General features: G+C 34.8%; 1 protein-coding gene across 2 annotated transcripts in view; it reads left to right on the plus strand.

Moving 5' to 3' along the window:
• PRMT3 (protein arginine methyltransferase 3) overlaps window positions 1-18,750 on the plus strand; it is a 115,919-nt gene that overhangs the window by 23,261 nt on the left and 73,908 nt on the right. For both annotated transcript variants that reach the window (XM_003781176.3, XM_023519449.1), the window contains exon 9: window positions 4,875-4,996. In XM_003781176.3, coding sequence (XP_003781224.1) covers window positions 4,875-4,996 — 122 coding nt within the window. The remainder of the gene's footprint in view (window positions 1-4,874; window positions 4,997-18,750) is intronic.

Here is an 18,750-nt window from a genome sequence, read left to right on the forward strand (position 1 = left end):
TTTTTCTCAGTTTCAATTTTTCATGTTAAGAATAATGTTTCATACGAAAATATAAAATATTAAAAATCTTTATATGAAAGTGCAATTATAAGATTATCTAGCAATGAACTTCCTAGTTCAAAAGGGTATAACCTGTGTAGTGTTACCAGTGTTTCTACCAGTTTCTATGTACGTATTTGAGTGCTGATCTTCCCAAACACCATTGCCAATGTACTACCATGTTTCCCCGAAAATAAGACCTACCCCAAAAGTAAGCCCTAGCAGGATTTCTATGCATTTGTTTAATATAAGCCCTACCCCCGTAATAAGACCTAGTGATGCATTTCAGTACAGAGAGGAAGGCATCCCCTGAAAATAAGCCCTAGGGTATCTTCTTGAGAAAAAATAAATATAAGACAGTGTCTTATTTTCAGGGAAACACGGTATTATCAGACTTCTAGATTGAACACTGACCTTTTACTTTTAATTTTTTAATTTTATAAATATTTTATTTCAATTTCTGTTTCTGGGAACTTATCACATATGGTTGTGTTGTATGTATTTTTCTATTTTATTTCTCTATTCTATTTCAATTTTATTGTGTTCTGTTCTATTTCTGCCATATAGTATTTCAAACTGATGTACTATAACCCATGCATATATATGTATGCTATATATTATACTGGTTTCTTGTTGTTTTCATTAGTATATTTGGAATTTAAATTTTTTTGTTTGCAATTTAGATTGCCTCACAAAAGAAAATTCTTAATGTTTGTAAAAGTAATAATATTAAAATACATACTGACTTCCCAGGCAGGCTACCTGTGTAAGAATAGTCACATTCCCACTATAAAACCACCTGATGAAGGATAGGCAGCACAACTATTTCTTCAGTGAAATCCAGGCTGCTGGCTGGGCTCAGTGGCTCACACCTATAATCCTAACACTCTGGGAGGCTGAGGCAGGCTGATCCCTTGGGCACAGGAGTTCAAGGCGAGCCTGAGCAAGAGTTAGGCCCTGTTTGTACTAAAAATAAAAATTAAAAAAAAAAAAAAAACTGAGGCAAGAGGATTGCTTGAGCCCTAAGACTTTAAGGTTGCTGTGAACTATGATGCCATGGCACTTTACCAACAGCAATAAAGGGAGATTCTGTCTCAAAAAAAAAATAGTAAATAATACAGAAGATAAAATATGCAGGAATAAAGAACTAGTAATGTGTAGGACTTGTATGTAAAAAGATTTAAACAGCTAAAGGACGTGAAACATACTTGAAACAAGTTTAAATAAGTCGTACCATTCTTGAATGTGAAAACTCATTTTCCTTAAATTAATTTTAGTTCAGCTCCCATAAAAGTGCTAAGACTTTTATGAGACAGAGTCTCAAGCCATTGCCCTGGGTAGAGTGCTCTGGCATTAGAGCTCACAGCAACCTCCAACTCATGGGCTCAAGAGATCTTCTTGCCTCAGTTTTTCTATTTTTAGTAGAGACAGGGTCTTGCTTTTGCTCAGGCTGGTCTTGAACTCATGAGCTCAAGCTATCTACCTGCCTCAGCCTCCCTGAGTGCTAGACGCCACTGTGCCCACCTATTATGCTAAGACTTTTTTAAGTCTCAACAAGCTGATTCTCTCTTTTGTGTCAAAAAATAAACATAGAAACTTATCTAGAAACACTTTGGAAAAATATTCATAGTAAGGGTAGAACAGTGGATATTACAACTTTCAAAGCTTCGATACACGGGTCATTATGAAAGTTTTGATAGACACAAAAATCAAGAAATGTAAATCCATGTGGGAGGAAACAAATGAAAGCTTCCCAGCAACACCAGGAAACACCGTACTAAACCAGTAAGCTGAGCACGTTGCATGGGTGAATCAGAAAGGACGCTATTGACTGTGTTTCTAGAAATGTAATAATGGACAATATCCTAGTCTGTCTCAAAACTTTGATAATCACCTAATAAAATAATTCCTGACACATGAATACAAGTATATGGATTAACAAAATAAAATTAAAGTCCATAAATAGACCCAAATATGCACAGAAATTTCAGTGAATATTAGAACTCACATATCAAATCAGTGGAGGAAACAAACTAATACCTGATGTTGAGGCAACTGGTTAGCAATTTGAACAAAAGCAAAGTCGGAACCATGCCTTAAACACAACAATTAAAAATCCTAGTATTAATGAAATCATAGATGTCCTAAAAGGAAGTTATTAGTATGAAAATGACAGACTGTGGGAAAGGCCAAGCAATTATGATAAAAACTTCTGGGCAGCATGGCCCTATGGAGATCTATTTGGTTATAAATAATTACAAATAATCCAAAATTTCTACGTCTGGGAATACATTCTGCAGAAACTACCTAAACATTCATCAGTAGGGAACTGGAGCACTAAAGTATGCTGTTAGGACCTAAATCACCACTGAGAGACCACCATACACACATGTAAAAACAAAGAAGTGCTTTTTATTTAAATACAAGCATATGCCTGGGTCACTCCACCCTACAATGTAAGAGGGGCAACCCCCAAGGGATGCAAGCGGAGGTTTTTAAAGCTTATAGAGGAATTTCATCGGGTGTTTTGTCGGGCGGGGTTGCTATTGGCTGAGCTATTTCTGGTTAGAGACTTTCTAGAGAGGGCGGCTGCTTGTCTGTTTCTGATAAACTGGCTCCCTCTGAGCTGATTGACCTTGCCTAGAAGTGTGGGGGGGGGTCTCTTTCAGACTGGCTGCCCAGAAGTGTGGGGGAGGGAGCTAGTCTCTTTCTGATAGACTGATTCCACCTGGGTGAAGTTGCCCCGAGGGGAGTGGGGAGTTAGTTCCAAGATGGAGTTACATTAACCTTTTCATTCCCAAATGGGAGTTACATTAACCTCTTCATAGCCATAATATGGCATCTTTTACAGCTATATAAGAGGAAGGAGCTCTATAGATTGATATGGAAAGATCTCTAAGTTACATTGTTTAGTACAAAAAAAGTGTGTAGCACAGTGGGTATAATATTCTCTTATTTGTATACAATGGGAAAGAATGCATTATTAGATTGTTTGCATAAAGGTTTTCTTGAAGTATAAATAAGAAATGTGTCTTTTGATACTTAAATTATATGAATATATTGCCTACTGAAAAAAATTATAAAATAATTGATAAACAAAATAATATTATTAATCCTAGTTTCCTTTTTCTTACAGTAATTTTCCATGACTCAGAATAAAATCCAGGGCTCTAGATAATTTGGCCCCTGCCTCATCTTTATGTGACCTCTTTCTCAGCCAGCTTAGCCATTGTGGTTATCTTGCTTTGCCAGGAATCTTGTGCCTGGCATTTAACATCCTCCATGACTAACAAGTACTTCCCCCACATCTGTACATGGTAATACTTCTGTGCTGCATTCAGTTCTCTGCAGTCTATCAGAGAAGTATTCTCAGATTTATCTAAAATTCTAAAAGGGTAGGCCCTTTCTCCTCTACTCCAACCTCTGTTCTGCTTGATTTTTCTTGATAACACTACTACCCAGTGTTATTTTATATTCTGTTTATTCAATGTCTGTCTCCCCCACAAGATTGCATGTACCCCTAGAACACGGACTTGGTCTCATTTGTTGCTGGACCCCATCACTGAGACCAGTGCCTGACGCTTAGTAATGCTCAGTCAGTACCTAAGGTATGAGGGCACTGAAAGAGTTTCATATTTTGGGCCAAGTATGTAGGCTTTTAGGCCATTGATAATTGAAAGATTTAAAGTGCTACAGTTTCAAGTTTTCAGTAATTTCGCAGGGTAGTGTACATACAAATATGTTGCCTATTGTGTTTCCATGGGGACTTGTTTTTGTTTTTACTCTAAACAGAGCAGGTTTCACTATACCATTCCAAAAAAAAAAACAACATAAGAAATTCCCGATTTAAGAAATTGTTACTCCTGGGCAGCACCTGTGGCTCAAAGGAGTAGGGCACCGGCCCCATATGCCGAAGGTGGTAGGTTCAAACCTAGCCTCAGCCAAAAGCTGCAAAAACAAAAAAAAAATGTTACTCCCTACCTGTCCCTGATAGCATCTTATTAAACTTGAGTCTTCTGAATACTTTTCTTTCACCAATAATTATCAGTTTTATAACTTCAATTCTTAGATTATTGAATTTAGGGGCACTAACTTTTTATTATACTTGTAAAATGAATTGAATATTTAATATTTGAGATGGAGAGGATATGGTGATACTCTATATCATTGATTCCTTTATAAACATTTTTCATTTGTATTCTGTTTAGGCTATCCTGTTGAAATTTAGAATTACTGAGCTTAAATTAGAACATATGTGTAATAAGGAAGTTAAAAACATTAATTCTCTATTAAGATGTTTATTGAAATTACGTGCTTTATATAAATGTCTTATTTAACATTCTTGGGCTTATCTGCAGCAGTCTATGGCCAGCTGTCCTACTACCAGTTTAATAAAACAACTCCTAGAAATAATATCTTCAGTTTCCTCAAATAGAAATTAACATATTTCATCAATAAAGTTTAAAATTTTTATTTTGATCTTTTCCCAGCCAGGAAAATCACAATCTAGAAATGAATTTAAAATAAAAGACTTGGGTGGCGCCTGTGGCTCAATGGGTAGGGTGCCAGGCCCATATACTGAGGGTAGCGGGTTCAAACCCGGCCCCTGCCAAACTGAAACAAAAAAATAGCCAGGCTTTGTGGCGGGCACCTGTAGTCCTAGCTGCTTGAGGGGCTGAGGCAAGAGAATCGCCTAAGCCTAAGAGTTGGAGGTTGCTGTGAGCTGTGATGCCACAGCACTCTACTGAGGGCAATAAAGTGAGACTCTGTCTCTTAAAAAAATTAATAAATAAAATAAAAGACTTTTTTGATAACATCTTTTTTTATTATACCAGGTAGTTTTGGATGTTGGATGTGGAACTGGAATCCTCTCTATGTTTGCTGCTAAAGCTGGAGCAAAGAAGGTTCTTGGAGTTGATCAATCCGAAATACTTTACCAGGCAATGGATATCATAAGGTAGATGCATCTTAAGTCTTCATTTAAGAGTATTTTAAAGTTTGATGATGAACAGGTTTTCTTACTTTTAGTAACAATCTAATGCAGACTAAAGACATTTGTATTTTAGTAAAAATTCATTTCATAATAATAAAGTTTTAAGTTGAATTGAACTAGACATGTTTGAGGTATGGTGCCAAATCTTTTCACAGTTCTTATTGACAAGAATTACAGGGTATCCAAAGAGTTGCTTCTAAAGTCCCCATACATAGGGAAAATAGGAAATTGCAGCTAAATAACCTTTATTACAAAATAGTACAAAATACATACAAAGTATTCTCTGTGTGTTGGCCACTTCTTTGTAAAATTTTGTAACGAATATAAAGGTACATTTAGTTACAATTTCCCATTTTCCCTATGTGCAGTGACCTTAGGGGCAACTTTTGGGGTACCCTATAGTTTTATATAATTTTCTGGCTTTCCAGAAAGTTTTCTTGCTGCGAATGTGCTGATTCTAATAATACAAAATTAAAAATCATTGATACAAGGGGTTATATTGACAGAGGATGCTCTACAGAACTAAATATTTATATTTGTAGTATTTTCTTCCACAAATAGCACTTACGCTACAGACTAAAGGTTTTGTGTCTTTTTCTTTTGTGACAATACTAGCTCTGTACCTTTACAGATTAAGTAAATTCTAAAATGGCTAAAAGTAAGGCAGAGTAGATTTAATTTGTTTCTTAAAACTTAATTTTAGTGTCCAAAAGTATCTCCTTTCTTTTGAATACTTAAGTTAGGTAGGTTAATTGATCAATGATTGATTTTTACATTTGATTCACATTCTAGTAAGAAGGCCTTTATTTGAATATGGTTTATACAGCTAGACTTTAGCTATGTACATAACAAAAGCACCTTATGTTCAGAAATTAGGAGTAATTACCGAAATAAATAAGTATAAGAGACTTGTAATAACAATTTTTAAGTGCTCCTTCCAATTACACTTATGTTTCTTACTTAAAAGTGATTGATGTTGATCTTTTCTGATTAGTACAAAAGTTTAAAAATTATTATATGAATTGTTTAAATGTTTTAGATTTTATTCTGTGTTGTAGAGGGATAGTACTGTGATTAAGATCATAGATTTGAGTCAAGCTTGTGTTGGAATCCTTACTCTACCGCTTAACCAGTACACTGAACTTGGAATAAATTACCTATAACATGTTAGAAACTTAAGTTGTTTCACTGTGAAGTGAAAATAATAACAACTTCATGCTATTAATTAAGATAAATAAGTTATAAGCAACATATACATCATCTTGGCTTATTGTCTGGCACATGTAAGTATTTAAGTGTTAGCTATAGTTAATTATTAACATGTACCAAGTCAGTGTTAAAAGTTATTTTTATCTTGTTATAGATTTTTTTCATAGATATTGTTTTGTGGGTGTGATTTTTTATATTGGAAAATATGTATACGTATACTATATGTATACATATACAGTGTATTCCAGAATTGTGTGTATATTTATATATATCTATATACAATTCCATAATTTAGTAAAATTTTCTAGTTTTATGATAGCATTAAGTACATCATCATTATTTGTTATTCCATAACACCCTAAATGGCTTGTGCATTGTCATCCAAACATGAAAACCAGTATCCCAAAGAAGACATTTAGATCCATTTTCAAAAATTTGGTAAGATTATGGTAAAATACTTCTATTACAAGTTTTAGTACAATGAAAGTTTATGAATTTGTCATGCTTTATTTCTACAAAACGGGACTAGATGTACTCTCATTTTCACTTCTTACTCTGCAGAAGAAATGGAAAAGGATTGTGATAACACTCATATTGTTTTATTTGTTTTATTTCACAGAAACCCTGATTCCACTGACTTTGTAGAAAAGTATTTATACAATGATTACATTCAAGTTCATTGGACATAAAATTTAGTGTTAAACTAAATAGTGTCCAAACTTCTTAGAAAAACATTTAAAATGTTTCTGAAATGTACTTTAATTTTTGATTACTTAAAATAATGAGGAAAATGATAGAAATTGCTACTAGAGAGAAATTAATTCTCAGTCCCTGTTTCTTTGTGGTCATCTAAATGCTTTAGGGTTTACTGTTTTGGAGGAACAAGACAGTGGAATTAAATACGTTTGTGATATATCTGTGATCTCCTGGCAAAACCAATTGCTTAAAAATTTATATTTTCTAAAGTTAATATTTTGTCAAACTAATTGGTCTACTCAGTCTATGTAATTCTTATAATTTAATACCTGTACTAAAAGCCTTAAAAATATTTAAAAATATTATTTAAAGATAATCACTGTAATTTTATTCAGATTTAAGAATTTTTTTTCTCCCCACATGATCCTAAATATTTTTATTAGCATTAGAAGACTTTCTAAGGTATATTTATGACTGGTGCAGAGCCCAGAATAGTTAGGGATTTAATTATTCCTATGCTTTTTAACTCTTCAGGAACCTGCCTCTGTATATTTGATCTAAGGGTAGTAGACACCTATTTGTGTTTATTGGTTTTATTTCCATTATATAGCATCTTGCTTCCTCACCAGTGGGCAGAAACAGAAATGTGAACAAATGCACATGTTCACATTTCTGTGAACACATTTGATTCAGCAGATGGCAGCTATAGTCATAAAGGAATGCTTTTCCGTCTTCTCAGAGACAATAAATTGCTTCTTTCAAGTCATCTTCAGCTTTTCACTTGTAAATCCAGAACTACAGAGAATGACACTTTAATAGTATATATGGGATTCTACTTAAACATGTTTCTGGTAGAACTGCAGTTATGTTAGCTAAGTGAGCACATTCACTAAAGAGATTTTCACAGTGATAATGAGGTTTGAAACCCAGCAATCTAGCGTAATAGCTTTTCATTAAAATTATTAAGGTATAAGATACCTGGGTCCTAAAACTCTGACAACCTTCAGGGTAGAATAGAGATACATGATTTCTTTGGATGGGGATCATCTGCCTCTAGTCACTGTTATGCCAAAGGACTTGTCTTTAAACTTTCTGTGTATATTTTTGAACAGAAAGTTTGGTCATTTTCAATCAAATTTAAATTTTGAACACTAATTTTAATGTAGCGGTGATATATGAAGCAAATATTTCAAGCTGTTCTTTGTTATTCTTAATATCCTTTCATTTTTACCAGTGTCTGTCCTTTCAGTCTTGCAGAGTGTCATTTTTATAAGATTCCCTGCTACGTACAAAGTATTTCTGGAACTTTTGCTTATCAGGTAATAAGTAGTTGTGATAGTGAATCATACAAAAAAAAAAAAAAAATCCACTACTGCACGTAATCCTTTTCTTTAACATTAACGAGAATGTTAAAGTTCATCAGAAAAGTTTCATTTGTAACAATTACTACTGAATGTGGTAAATAAAACAAAATGCCTAAAATTTATATTTAATAAAATTTAGCTAAGTGAACATTCTGTATAGAGTATGTCTATTATAAATAAACTGCAAAATATAATAGCATATTTTTATAATTTTAAGACATTACACATGAAAGTATATATCTAGAAGTTTAACAGGTGGCACCTGTGGCTCAAGGAGTAGGGTGCCAGCCCCATATACCCAGGGGTGGTGGGTTCAACCCAGCCCCAGCTAAAACTACAAAAATAAATTAATATAATAGAAGTTTAGTGAGGAGAAGTTTATTAGGTAGCAGCTTTACTTTTGATTCTGAGAGAATAGCCATATACTGTAACTTTGTAGTCATGGATTTTACATAGAAAAAAAAATTATATACACATAAGACTTGTTTTCTAAACACTTAAAACACCTTAATGCGTGTTCTTCTCACTCCTTTATACAGAGTAGAAACTGAACAGGTAGATGTACTTAAAAGTCTAAGGAAGTGAATTTGTTATCTCAGTTTTTTGTACTGATAACTAAGCTTATACATCTATTAGAGGTTGGACACCACACACCTACTAGATGTTATGTACTAGGATTGTACCTATACATAGCCACTGCATTTGGCCTAGGCAACATAGAGAGGCAATATCTCTAAAAAAGGAAAAGAAAAAGAAATCAAAGCAGGTAACTACTTCTTAGTAGTGAAGCCAGAATTATATCCCAGGCAGTTTAACTGTGTAACCTATTCTCATAGCCAATTTGTTATTCTTTATCTTCACTTAACTACTTACAGGGTATGTATTGGTTACCTTCAATAGTTAGCTTTACTTAGAACCTATACAGCAGTGATTCTCAGCCAGTAGGGATCTTAGTTATGCCACAGAATTTTTTAAGGATCATTAATTAAATATTTTCAAAAGACATTAAGCCACAATAAGTATATCCTTTTTTTTTTACTCTTTGTTTTTTGGTCAACATAATTTAAGTGTGCCATGGAAGTTTTTAGGTTCAAGAGTGCAGTGAGATTTAAGAAAAGGTTGAAAAACACTATAGAGAGTTGGAAAAGTAGACCTTTTTGTTTTAGATAAGCCAACATTGTACTGTTTCTTCAGAAATGTTCCCCTTTGCCTTTTTATATTGTGAAAAGACAGCTGTTTTTGTAGTGTCCATATGCATCTCTTTGTCTTCCGTTTGAAATTTTGAAATTTATACAATGAAGTATAACAAATTCTGTTCTTATATGAATATACCTCTAAAAGAATGTGCAGGATAACAACAGATGTCACAGAGATGCCAGAGATCATCTTTGATCTCTTGAGTACTACAAGAAACTATATGCCGAGAAATCTGACAATGTGGAGGAAATGGACCAATACCACTGTATACTGCATATACAGTGTAGTATAACAAGTTCTGTTCTTATGTGACTATACCTCTAAAAGAATGTGCAGGATAACAACAGATGCCATAGAGATGCAAGAGATCATCTCTGAGTACTACAAGAAACTATATGCCGAGAAATTTGACAATGTGGAGGAAATGGACCAATACCTCAAATCACACCTTCTCCTTCGACTTAACCAAGAAGAAATAGATCTCTTGAACAGACCAATTTCAAGAACTGAGATGAAAGAAACAATAAAAAATCTCCCAACAAAATAATGTCTCGGTCCAGATAGCTTCACACAGAATTACAACAAACCTTCAAAGAAGAGCTTATACCCATACTGTAGAAATTATTCCAAAAAATTGAGAAGGAAAGAATCTTCCCCAACATGTTCTATGAATCAAACATTACCCTGATACCAAAACCAGAAAAAGACTCAACTAAAAAGGAGAACTTTAGGCCAATTTCACTAATGAATATAAATGCAAAAATTCTTAATAAAATCCTAGCCAATGGATTATAGCTACATATTAAAAAAATCATTCAGCATGATCAAGTAGGTTTCATCCCAGGAATGTAAGGCTGGTTTAACACCATAAGTCCATAAACATAATTTACCGTATCAACAGAAGCAAAAACAAAGACCATATGATCCTCTCAATAGATACAAAAAAAGCATTTGATAAAATTTAGCATCCTTTTCTAATTAAGAATATAGGCATAGTGGCATATTTCTTAATCTGATCAAAGCCATCTACACCAAACCCACAGCTAATATTATATTGAATGGAGTAAAACTGAAAGCTTTTCCACTTAGAACTGGAACCAAACAGGGTTGTCTTCTATTGCCACTGTTCAACATCGTGCTGGAAGTTCTAGCCAATGCAATGTGACAAGAGAAAGAAATAAAGAACATCCAAATGGGGACAGAAGAAGTCAAACTCTAGCTTTTTGCAGACAATATGATCTTATACTTAGAGAACCCCAAAGATTCAACCATAAGACTCCTAGAAGAGATCAAAAAATACAGTAATATCTCAGGATATAAAAGCAGTGTCAAATCAGAAGCCTTTGTATATGCCAATAACAACTAAGATGAGAAGCTAAACAAGGACACAGTTCCCTTTCCCAGTAACTTCAAAAAACAAGAAATAAATAGGAATCTACCTAACAAAAGAGGTGAAGGACCTTTATAAAGAAAATTACAAAACTCTCAGAAAAGAAATAGCAGATGATATTAACAAATGGAAAAACATACCATGCTTACAACTGGGAAGAATCAACATTATCAAAATGTCTACGCTTCCCAAAGCAATCTACAGATTCAATACAATCCCCATTAAAATACCATCATACTTTCAAGATTGGGAAAAAATAAATCTTCATTTTGTATAGAACCAGAAGAATGCCTGTATAGCCAAGGCAATTTTTAGTGATAAAAGCAAAGCTGGTATCACCCTAGCAGACTTTCAGCTATATTACAAAGCCATAATGATCAAAACATGGTATTGGCACAAAAATAGAGACATTGACATTTGGGACCAAATAGAAAACCATGAGATGAAACTAACATCTTACAGTCACCTGATCTTTGATAAACCAAATAAGAACATACGCTGGGGAAAAGAATCTGTATTTAATAAATGGTGTTGGGAGAACTGGATAACCACATGTAAAAGACTGAAACTGGACCCACACCTCTTACCACTTACAAAAAATTGATTCAAGATGGATAAAAGATTTAAATCTAAGGCATGAAACAATAAAAATCCTCACAGAAAGCCTGGGGAAAACACTTGAAGATATCATCCTGGGGAATTATTTATAGACGACTTCCAAGGCAATTGCAACAACAAAAATAAACAAGTGGAACTTAATTAAACCAAAAAGCTTCTGTACAGCCAAGGAAACAACAACCAAAGCAAATAGACAACCTTCAGAATGGGAAAAGATACTGCATATTACGAATCAGAGAAAAGCTTGATAACTAGGACTGTAGAGAACTCAAATTAATCAACAACAAAAGACCCAACAATGCCATCTGTTACTGGTCAAGAGAGATGAATGGAAGACAGAGAAATGGCTAACAAGCATATGAAAAAATGTTCATTATCCCTAATCATCAGAGAAATGCAAATCAAAACTACCCTGAGATACCACCTAACCCCAGTGAGAATGGCCCACATCACAAAGTCTCAAAGTTACAGATGCTGGTGTGGGTGTGGAGAGAAGGGAACACTTTTACAGTGCTGGTGTGACTGCAGACTAACACCACCTTTTGAAAGTATGGAGAATCCTTAAAGAACTCAAATTAGACCTCCTTTTGATCCTATAATCCTATTAGGCATTTACTCAGAAGAAAAAAACCTTTTAGCATAAGAACATTTGCACTAGACTGTTCATCACAGCCTAATTTACAGTCACCAAAATGTGGAAACAGTCTAGGAATGGATTAACAAGCTGTGGTATATGGTAACATGAAATACTTACTATTCCACGGTACCATAAAAGGTGGAGACTTTACATCTTGGATGGAGTTGAAACACATATTTTTAGTAAACTATCACAAGAATGGAGGAGCAAGACTCCAGTGTACCAATTCTAATATGAAGGCAGTAGATGGGCTAATATAAAGGGATGGGGTAAGGGTCTGAGGGAGGTGGGATGGGGATGGAGGTGTCATGGTGTATGACACACCTCTTGCAGGTGGGACACAATTATAAGAGGGACTTTACCTAACAAATGCAAGCAGTGTAACCTAATTCTTTGTACCCTCAGTGAATCCCAAACAATGTGCTATTTCTTCTACATTATTAATAGCCCACAATTCACTGACTCATTATCTAACCAGTTGAGAAGCAGTATAGCACACTCATCTCACCATCCAGTCATGTGACTTGTGTTCTAATTTTGATACTTTCACAATTAGCTTTATAATAATTGGCAAATTACTTATTTAAGGCTTTATTTCTTCATTTATAAAATGAGATTAATAGTATCTATCTCATATAATTATTATAGGAATTAAATCCTTTTTTTTTTTTTTTGAGACAGAGCCTTAAGCTGTCTCCCTGAGTGGAGTGCTATGGCGTCACAGCTCACAGCAACCTCCAACTCCTGGACTCAGGCGATTCTCCTGCCTCTGCCTCCCAGGTAGCGGGGACTATAGGCGCCCACCACAATGCCCTGCTGTTTTTGGGTTGCAGCCATCATTGTTGTTTGGTGGGCCTGGGCTGAATTCAAACCCACCAGCTCAGGTGTATGTGGCTGGCACCTTAGCTGCTTGAGCCACAGGCCCCAAGCCTTCTTTTCTTTTCTTTTTTTTTTTTTTTTTTAAGAGACAGTCTTAATCTGTTGTCCCCGATAGAGTGTTGTGGCATCACAGCTCACAGCAACCTCCAGCTCTTGGGCTTAGGCTATTCTCTTACCTCAGCCTCCCAAGTAGCTGGGACCATAGGCGCCCCTCACAATGCCCAGCTATTTTTTGTTTGCACTTTGACCATGGCTGGGTTCAAACCTGCCACCCTGGGGCCGATGCCCTACTCACTGAGCCACAGGTGCTGCCCCTAAAATCCATTTTCCATTTATGGTGCTTTGCAAGTGACTGGCATATACTGCTTACTAAATGTTAGTGGTAATTATGCTAATTATTAGTAGTGGTGGTATGTTTGGCTTGATATCAATGCCTTATATAATACTTCATGTTTGGGTGGTGATTTTTCTTAAATGTTATTGCAGCTAGCCTATCAAAATCTGACTCCTTTTTTGTGTTCTTTCTATTTCATAATCTCTATTATCTTACACCATAAAATGTGTCAGACACCTTCTTCCATCAGAAGTCTGTATATAGCAGAATTTTTTCTGTTGAATTGGATAAGCTTACATCTATAAAAGACACTTTAAATTCTAAAAGGTTTATTTTTTAAATATATGATCCTTTATTTTAAATGTATGCAAGTTCATAGTATTTGAATTGGGTTCAAAACAATGCTAAAATAATTTTTATCTTTTCTATTTAAAAAAGTAATTTAACATTTTTAAAGAAATAAGTTTAGAATGGGGTAAGTTTTAGTTGTTAATGCAAGCTAGTAGTATATTAGGGTTTAAGAAGGGTAGGCTGGCTGGTCTGAGGTTGCAGACGTGAGTAAATTAGAATATAGATTTCCTAAGACATAATGTGTAGCAAATAGAATTCCAAGCGATATATAGAAGGAAATGGGAAGTTGTTTCTTATTCTTGCTATATATTCTTGCAGAATACTTTGCAATTTTCAGTAAATGATCATTTTAGAAACATAAACTTACGTAAGGATAGCAAAGCTATTCAGTTGTCAGCCAAGTATATACTCTTTACCCTCAGGGAACAGAGTTAGATTCTGGTAATATTTTTACTGTTACTGTGATTGCCTTTGGTTTCTCATTGACTCAGCCATAGAATAGAGCATTAGTCAGACTTTTGGATATTATTGCAGAGGTGTTTTCATGAGAAGGTTGATTCATCATATGGCCACAGTGCAGTACTTTCAATCTCAGTATGACATTAAAGATGCAATCTTTTATATTGCCTGTGTGTGGAATACCATTAGAAAGGAAACAAAGGCTAGAGGATATTTTGATTTGTTGTCATGTTTATGTAAGTGTCCTCTAGACTCTAGGACAAGAGGTTTATCTTTTTATCCCCAATGCCTAGCCAAGTGTCTGATTCTTGATATATGGTTAATAAAAGTTTTTTGAGTAGAACTAAAGTATCTTAAGGTAATGATTTTAAAGATAGTAGTTATATATTCACTGTTTGGAACAGGATTGCACCAGCAGAAATTTTTGCAATTAGAGATACTTTATATTTTGTTCCACATTGAATAGAAATAACATGGCAGTGGGAGTTAAAGCTGAAAAGAATTTCGAACTACTGATGAGGCTGAAATGATTAAATATTTTGCTGCTGAAAAGCCATAGAATTTGGAGGAAGGTCATAAAAAGTGATCAAGATCCCAAAGACCCCATAATTTTCCCTCTTCTTGAGGTTATGTCTTGGGTGTCTCATGACCACCCCCTAGTTCACTGGTTTGCTGGAAAAGCTCACACAGCTCCTGGCTGTAGTCAAGGCTAAGATTTATTATAGCAAAGGTACAGTGCAAGAACAGAAGAAAGATACCTGTAGGTGAAGAGGTCACATCTAGACTTCCACGTCATCCCTCTTTCTCCACAAGAGTCACATAAGACATATTTTCTTCCTAGCTTTGAACCTTAGAAGCACACGCGAGATATCTTTACCCAGGGATATTTGCAAACTGGTCCTGTAGGCATATACTTGTCATGTACCAGCCATGGAATACCCCCAAATCAGGTTAACAAGTATGCTTTGTGAATCCCCATGGTTTCTATAAACATGCTGGCAGTGTGTTTTATCTTCACCTCCTGTTGTGGGGAAATAGAATAACCTCATTACCCAGTAACTGTGAATGTTCTACGAGTTCTGTTCTTAGAATTTGATCAAGAGGCATTGCTGTGACTATAGAGATAAGTGAGAACTGAATAGAGTAGAACAGACCTGCTGCTTTACTCTCTCAACAGGTCCAAAATGTAAACCTGGGATTCACACTTGACCTTTCTTTTTCCTTTACCCCACATACCTGTTGGAGACAGAATCCTGTTAATTGAATATCCTTAATGTTTCTCCAATCTGCCCCTCTTCCGTTCTTGATTTTTCTCATGCCTTAATTCCCGTTCTTATATCCTTCACTTATCCTTGTACCTGAACTAACGAATCTGCACTTAACTGGCCCAGTGTTTGTACTTTGTCTCCCTCCACTGTCTGTCATCCTTTCTCTATAGTGCAGCCGTGGTTTCTCTGCCCAGTTCTCTTCCCATTTAAATAAAAAAAAGGAAGAAAAGGGGGGAAAAAGATGTTTTTGTGTTGGGAAGACACTTCGAAGATAAAGAACAAAGTAAAAATTACTTGTGACCCTGCTGTCAGAGATGATTATCATCACTTCAATGTTTCTTTTCAGTTCTAAAGACCTTAGGTCACAGAAGATGCAATCCATAGAAATGTAAGCTTTACTAGAATATTGGCTCCCTAAGATTAGGCAGGGATTTTTTGCATTATTTGAAATTATAGTGTCATATTTCTTTACATTAAAACAAAACTATTTTTTCAGCAGGTGTTTCCAAAGATAAGATTCATTTGGTTTATGCTAAATGAGAAGGCACTTGAGAAAGCTGAGTAAAATCTGTAGTTATTTTCATGAATGGAAAATCAGGTAGTGATTAAGATTAGCAGTCTGATGAAGGAGGTTATCTGTGTGGACGAATCTTCCCTGTCTTAATACACAGTTGCTGGGAATTATGGGGCTTTGACTATTTCCTGTGTATTCCCTGAAATCATAATCTTTCCTGTTGTGTTCATATTTGAACAACAAGTAATTACTGATGCAAATAGGATTATGACTTGTAGCAGACAATAAACAGCCTGAGCAGATGGCCTCTGACGGAACACGGATCTTGTTTCAGCGTGATCATAGCGGAGCTATTTCTAGGCAATGGGAATATTTCTCTTTTAAGAGAAAAGCTTTTGACTTCTTTGGAGTGTTTGTAATTGTTAAGGCCTTACTAAGCATTTCAGTAAATAGAAAGCAACTATAGCTGTTTCATCATTAAGAATTTTATTACATAACCCTTCATAAAAACCCAAATATGATATAGGCATTTCTTTAACTTTTTGTGTGCAGCACAACATATAAACAAAACAAGTACATAAAACATGAGCATATTTAATAAGCATAAATAACAAATGAAATTAAACATGTAGTAACCATCACCCAGGACAAGAGATAAAAACATTGCCACCACTTCAGAATTCTGCCCACATCCACTGCTTCTTCTCAGTCAGATCAGCTTTTATGAAAAAATTCTGTAATTTTGTACATGTGCCCTGGTAAACACATATTTGGGGAATTTGCTTCCAAGTAGATTTGCCTTCTTTAGGATATATATATCTCTTTACATTTCCTAGATATTGCCAGACTAATTTCTGAGGTGGCCATACCAGTTTATACTTAACACCAATAATATGCAGTAATTCTGGTTGGTATTATGCACACTTTGAAATTTTTTTCTAATCAGTCTTTTTGCAGTATTTCAATTTTTTTTTTTTAAATTTTTAGTATTTTAGAGATGGTATCTCATTCTATTGCCCAGGCAGGAGTACAGTGGCATGATCATAGTTCATTGCAGCCCAGAACTTGTGGGCTCAGATAATCCTCCTTCCTCACCCTCCTGAGTAACTGAGACTACACATGTACACTACCATGCCTGGCTAATTTTTTGTATTTTCGAGATGGGGTCTTACTATGCTGCCCAAGGTGGTCTTGAACTCTTGAATTTAAGTAATCCTGTCACCTCAGCCTCCTGAGTCTCTGGAATTACAGGTGTGAGCCGCTGTGTCTGTCTCCCATTATGGTTTTAACTTTTGTTCTATGATTGTTGGCCATTTGGATTTCCTTTTGGGGGGGGCACTATCTGTTTACATCTTTTGCTCAGGTTTCTCTGGAGTTGCACCTTTTTCTTATGTATTTGTAGGCAATCTTTATATATTTTGGATTTGAGCTATTTGTAGACTTCATGTAATACAAAAGTCTTCTCATTCTTGCTTGACTTTTTACTCTAAGTCTTTTGATGAACTCAAATTATCAGTTTTCATGTAACAACATTCTTACTTATAGTTGCCACTATTTGTCAGTTGAGTAAGAAATCTTTATGTTCCCTGAGATTATGGAGTATATTTCTCTTGGAAGTGCTTTATGATTGTGTTGTTTATATTTCTGTCTGTAATTCACTGGCCATTAACTTTTGCATATATTTTTATGTATGGTATAAAGTAGTAGTCCGGTTTTGTTTCTCTGTGTGTGTGTGTGTTTAGATAGTTTTCCTGGTTCCATTTATTGTAAAGATCATTCTTTTCTTTCTGCTTACATGTGTCATTTTTTCCAAGACTCATGCGTCAGTACATGAGGCCAGTATAACCTTTAGACCAAAACCCCACCATGGCAGAAGAACAGAAAATCACAAGTCACTTATTTATGAACATGTGCAACAATCCTAATCAAAATATTAGAAAACTAATTGAGCCATATAATGGAAGGTAAAATTTATCCCAGGAATGCAAAGTTGGTTAAATATGAGAAAATCAATCAAAAAATCTATTGAAATTATCTCAAGAGAGGTAAGAAAAAAGTTTGATAAAATTCAGTATCCATTTGATAGATCTATGTATTTAAAACTCTTATCAATCTAGGTATAGATAGTAATGTCCTAACATGATATATTGAAAATAAAACCTGCAGCCAACATCTTGAGGAAGCATTGACAACATTCTCTTTTAAAGTCAGGAACAGGACAAGTACACCACTCATCACCTCTTTCATCCATTACTATAAAAGAGATCCTTGCCAGTGCCTCAAAGTCAGAAAAAGAAATGAAGAAACAAAACTGTTTTTATGATGTTTATAAATACATTAGAAACTGTAATTAAGTTATTACAATAATAAAAATATCAAGGTGGTGAATATGTAATTAATACACAAAAATCAATTGTATTTCTATAAAGAACACAAAACATTTAGATATTGAAAATTCAGATATATCAAAGTTTAATATTTTTAACCTCCTTCTAGACAATGCAAGAACATTAAGTCACTTTTAAATGGAAAATTCACCCTATAGATGAACATCTCCCCAGTCAGTGTCCTCCTGAAGTAGTTCTTTAACGTTTCCTTCATTGTACATATGTGGCTGTAGCCAAGCAATATGGTGTTTGTTGGTTTGAAAATATATTTTGCCTTTATTGTTAGAGATATTTTTCTCTGCATATAGAATTCTAAGGTGGCAGTGAACCTCACTAGAATTAGCCTGTGGACTAGACACCTGTTTGTTTTTTTTTTTTTTTTTTTTTTTATACATAGCCTCAAGCTGTCCCCCTG

This window comes from Otolemur garnettii, unplaced genomic scaffold (assembly GCF_000181295.1).
Source record: "Otolemur garnettii isolate 467f Iridium unplaced genomic scaffold, OtoGar3 scaffold00001, whole genome shotgun sequence".
NCBI classification, from domain to species: Eukaryota; Metazoa; Chordata; class Mammalia; order Primates; family Galagidae; genus Otolemur; species Otolemur garnettii.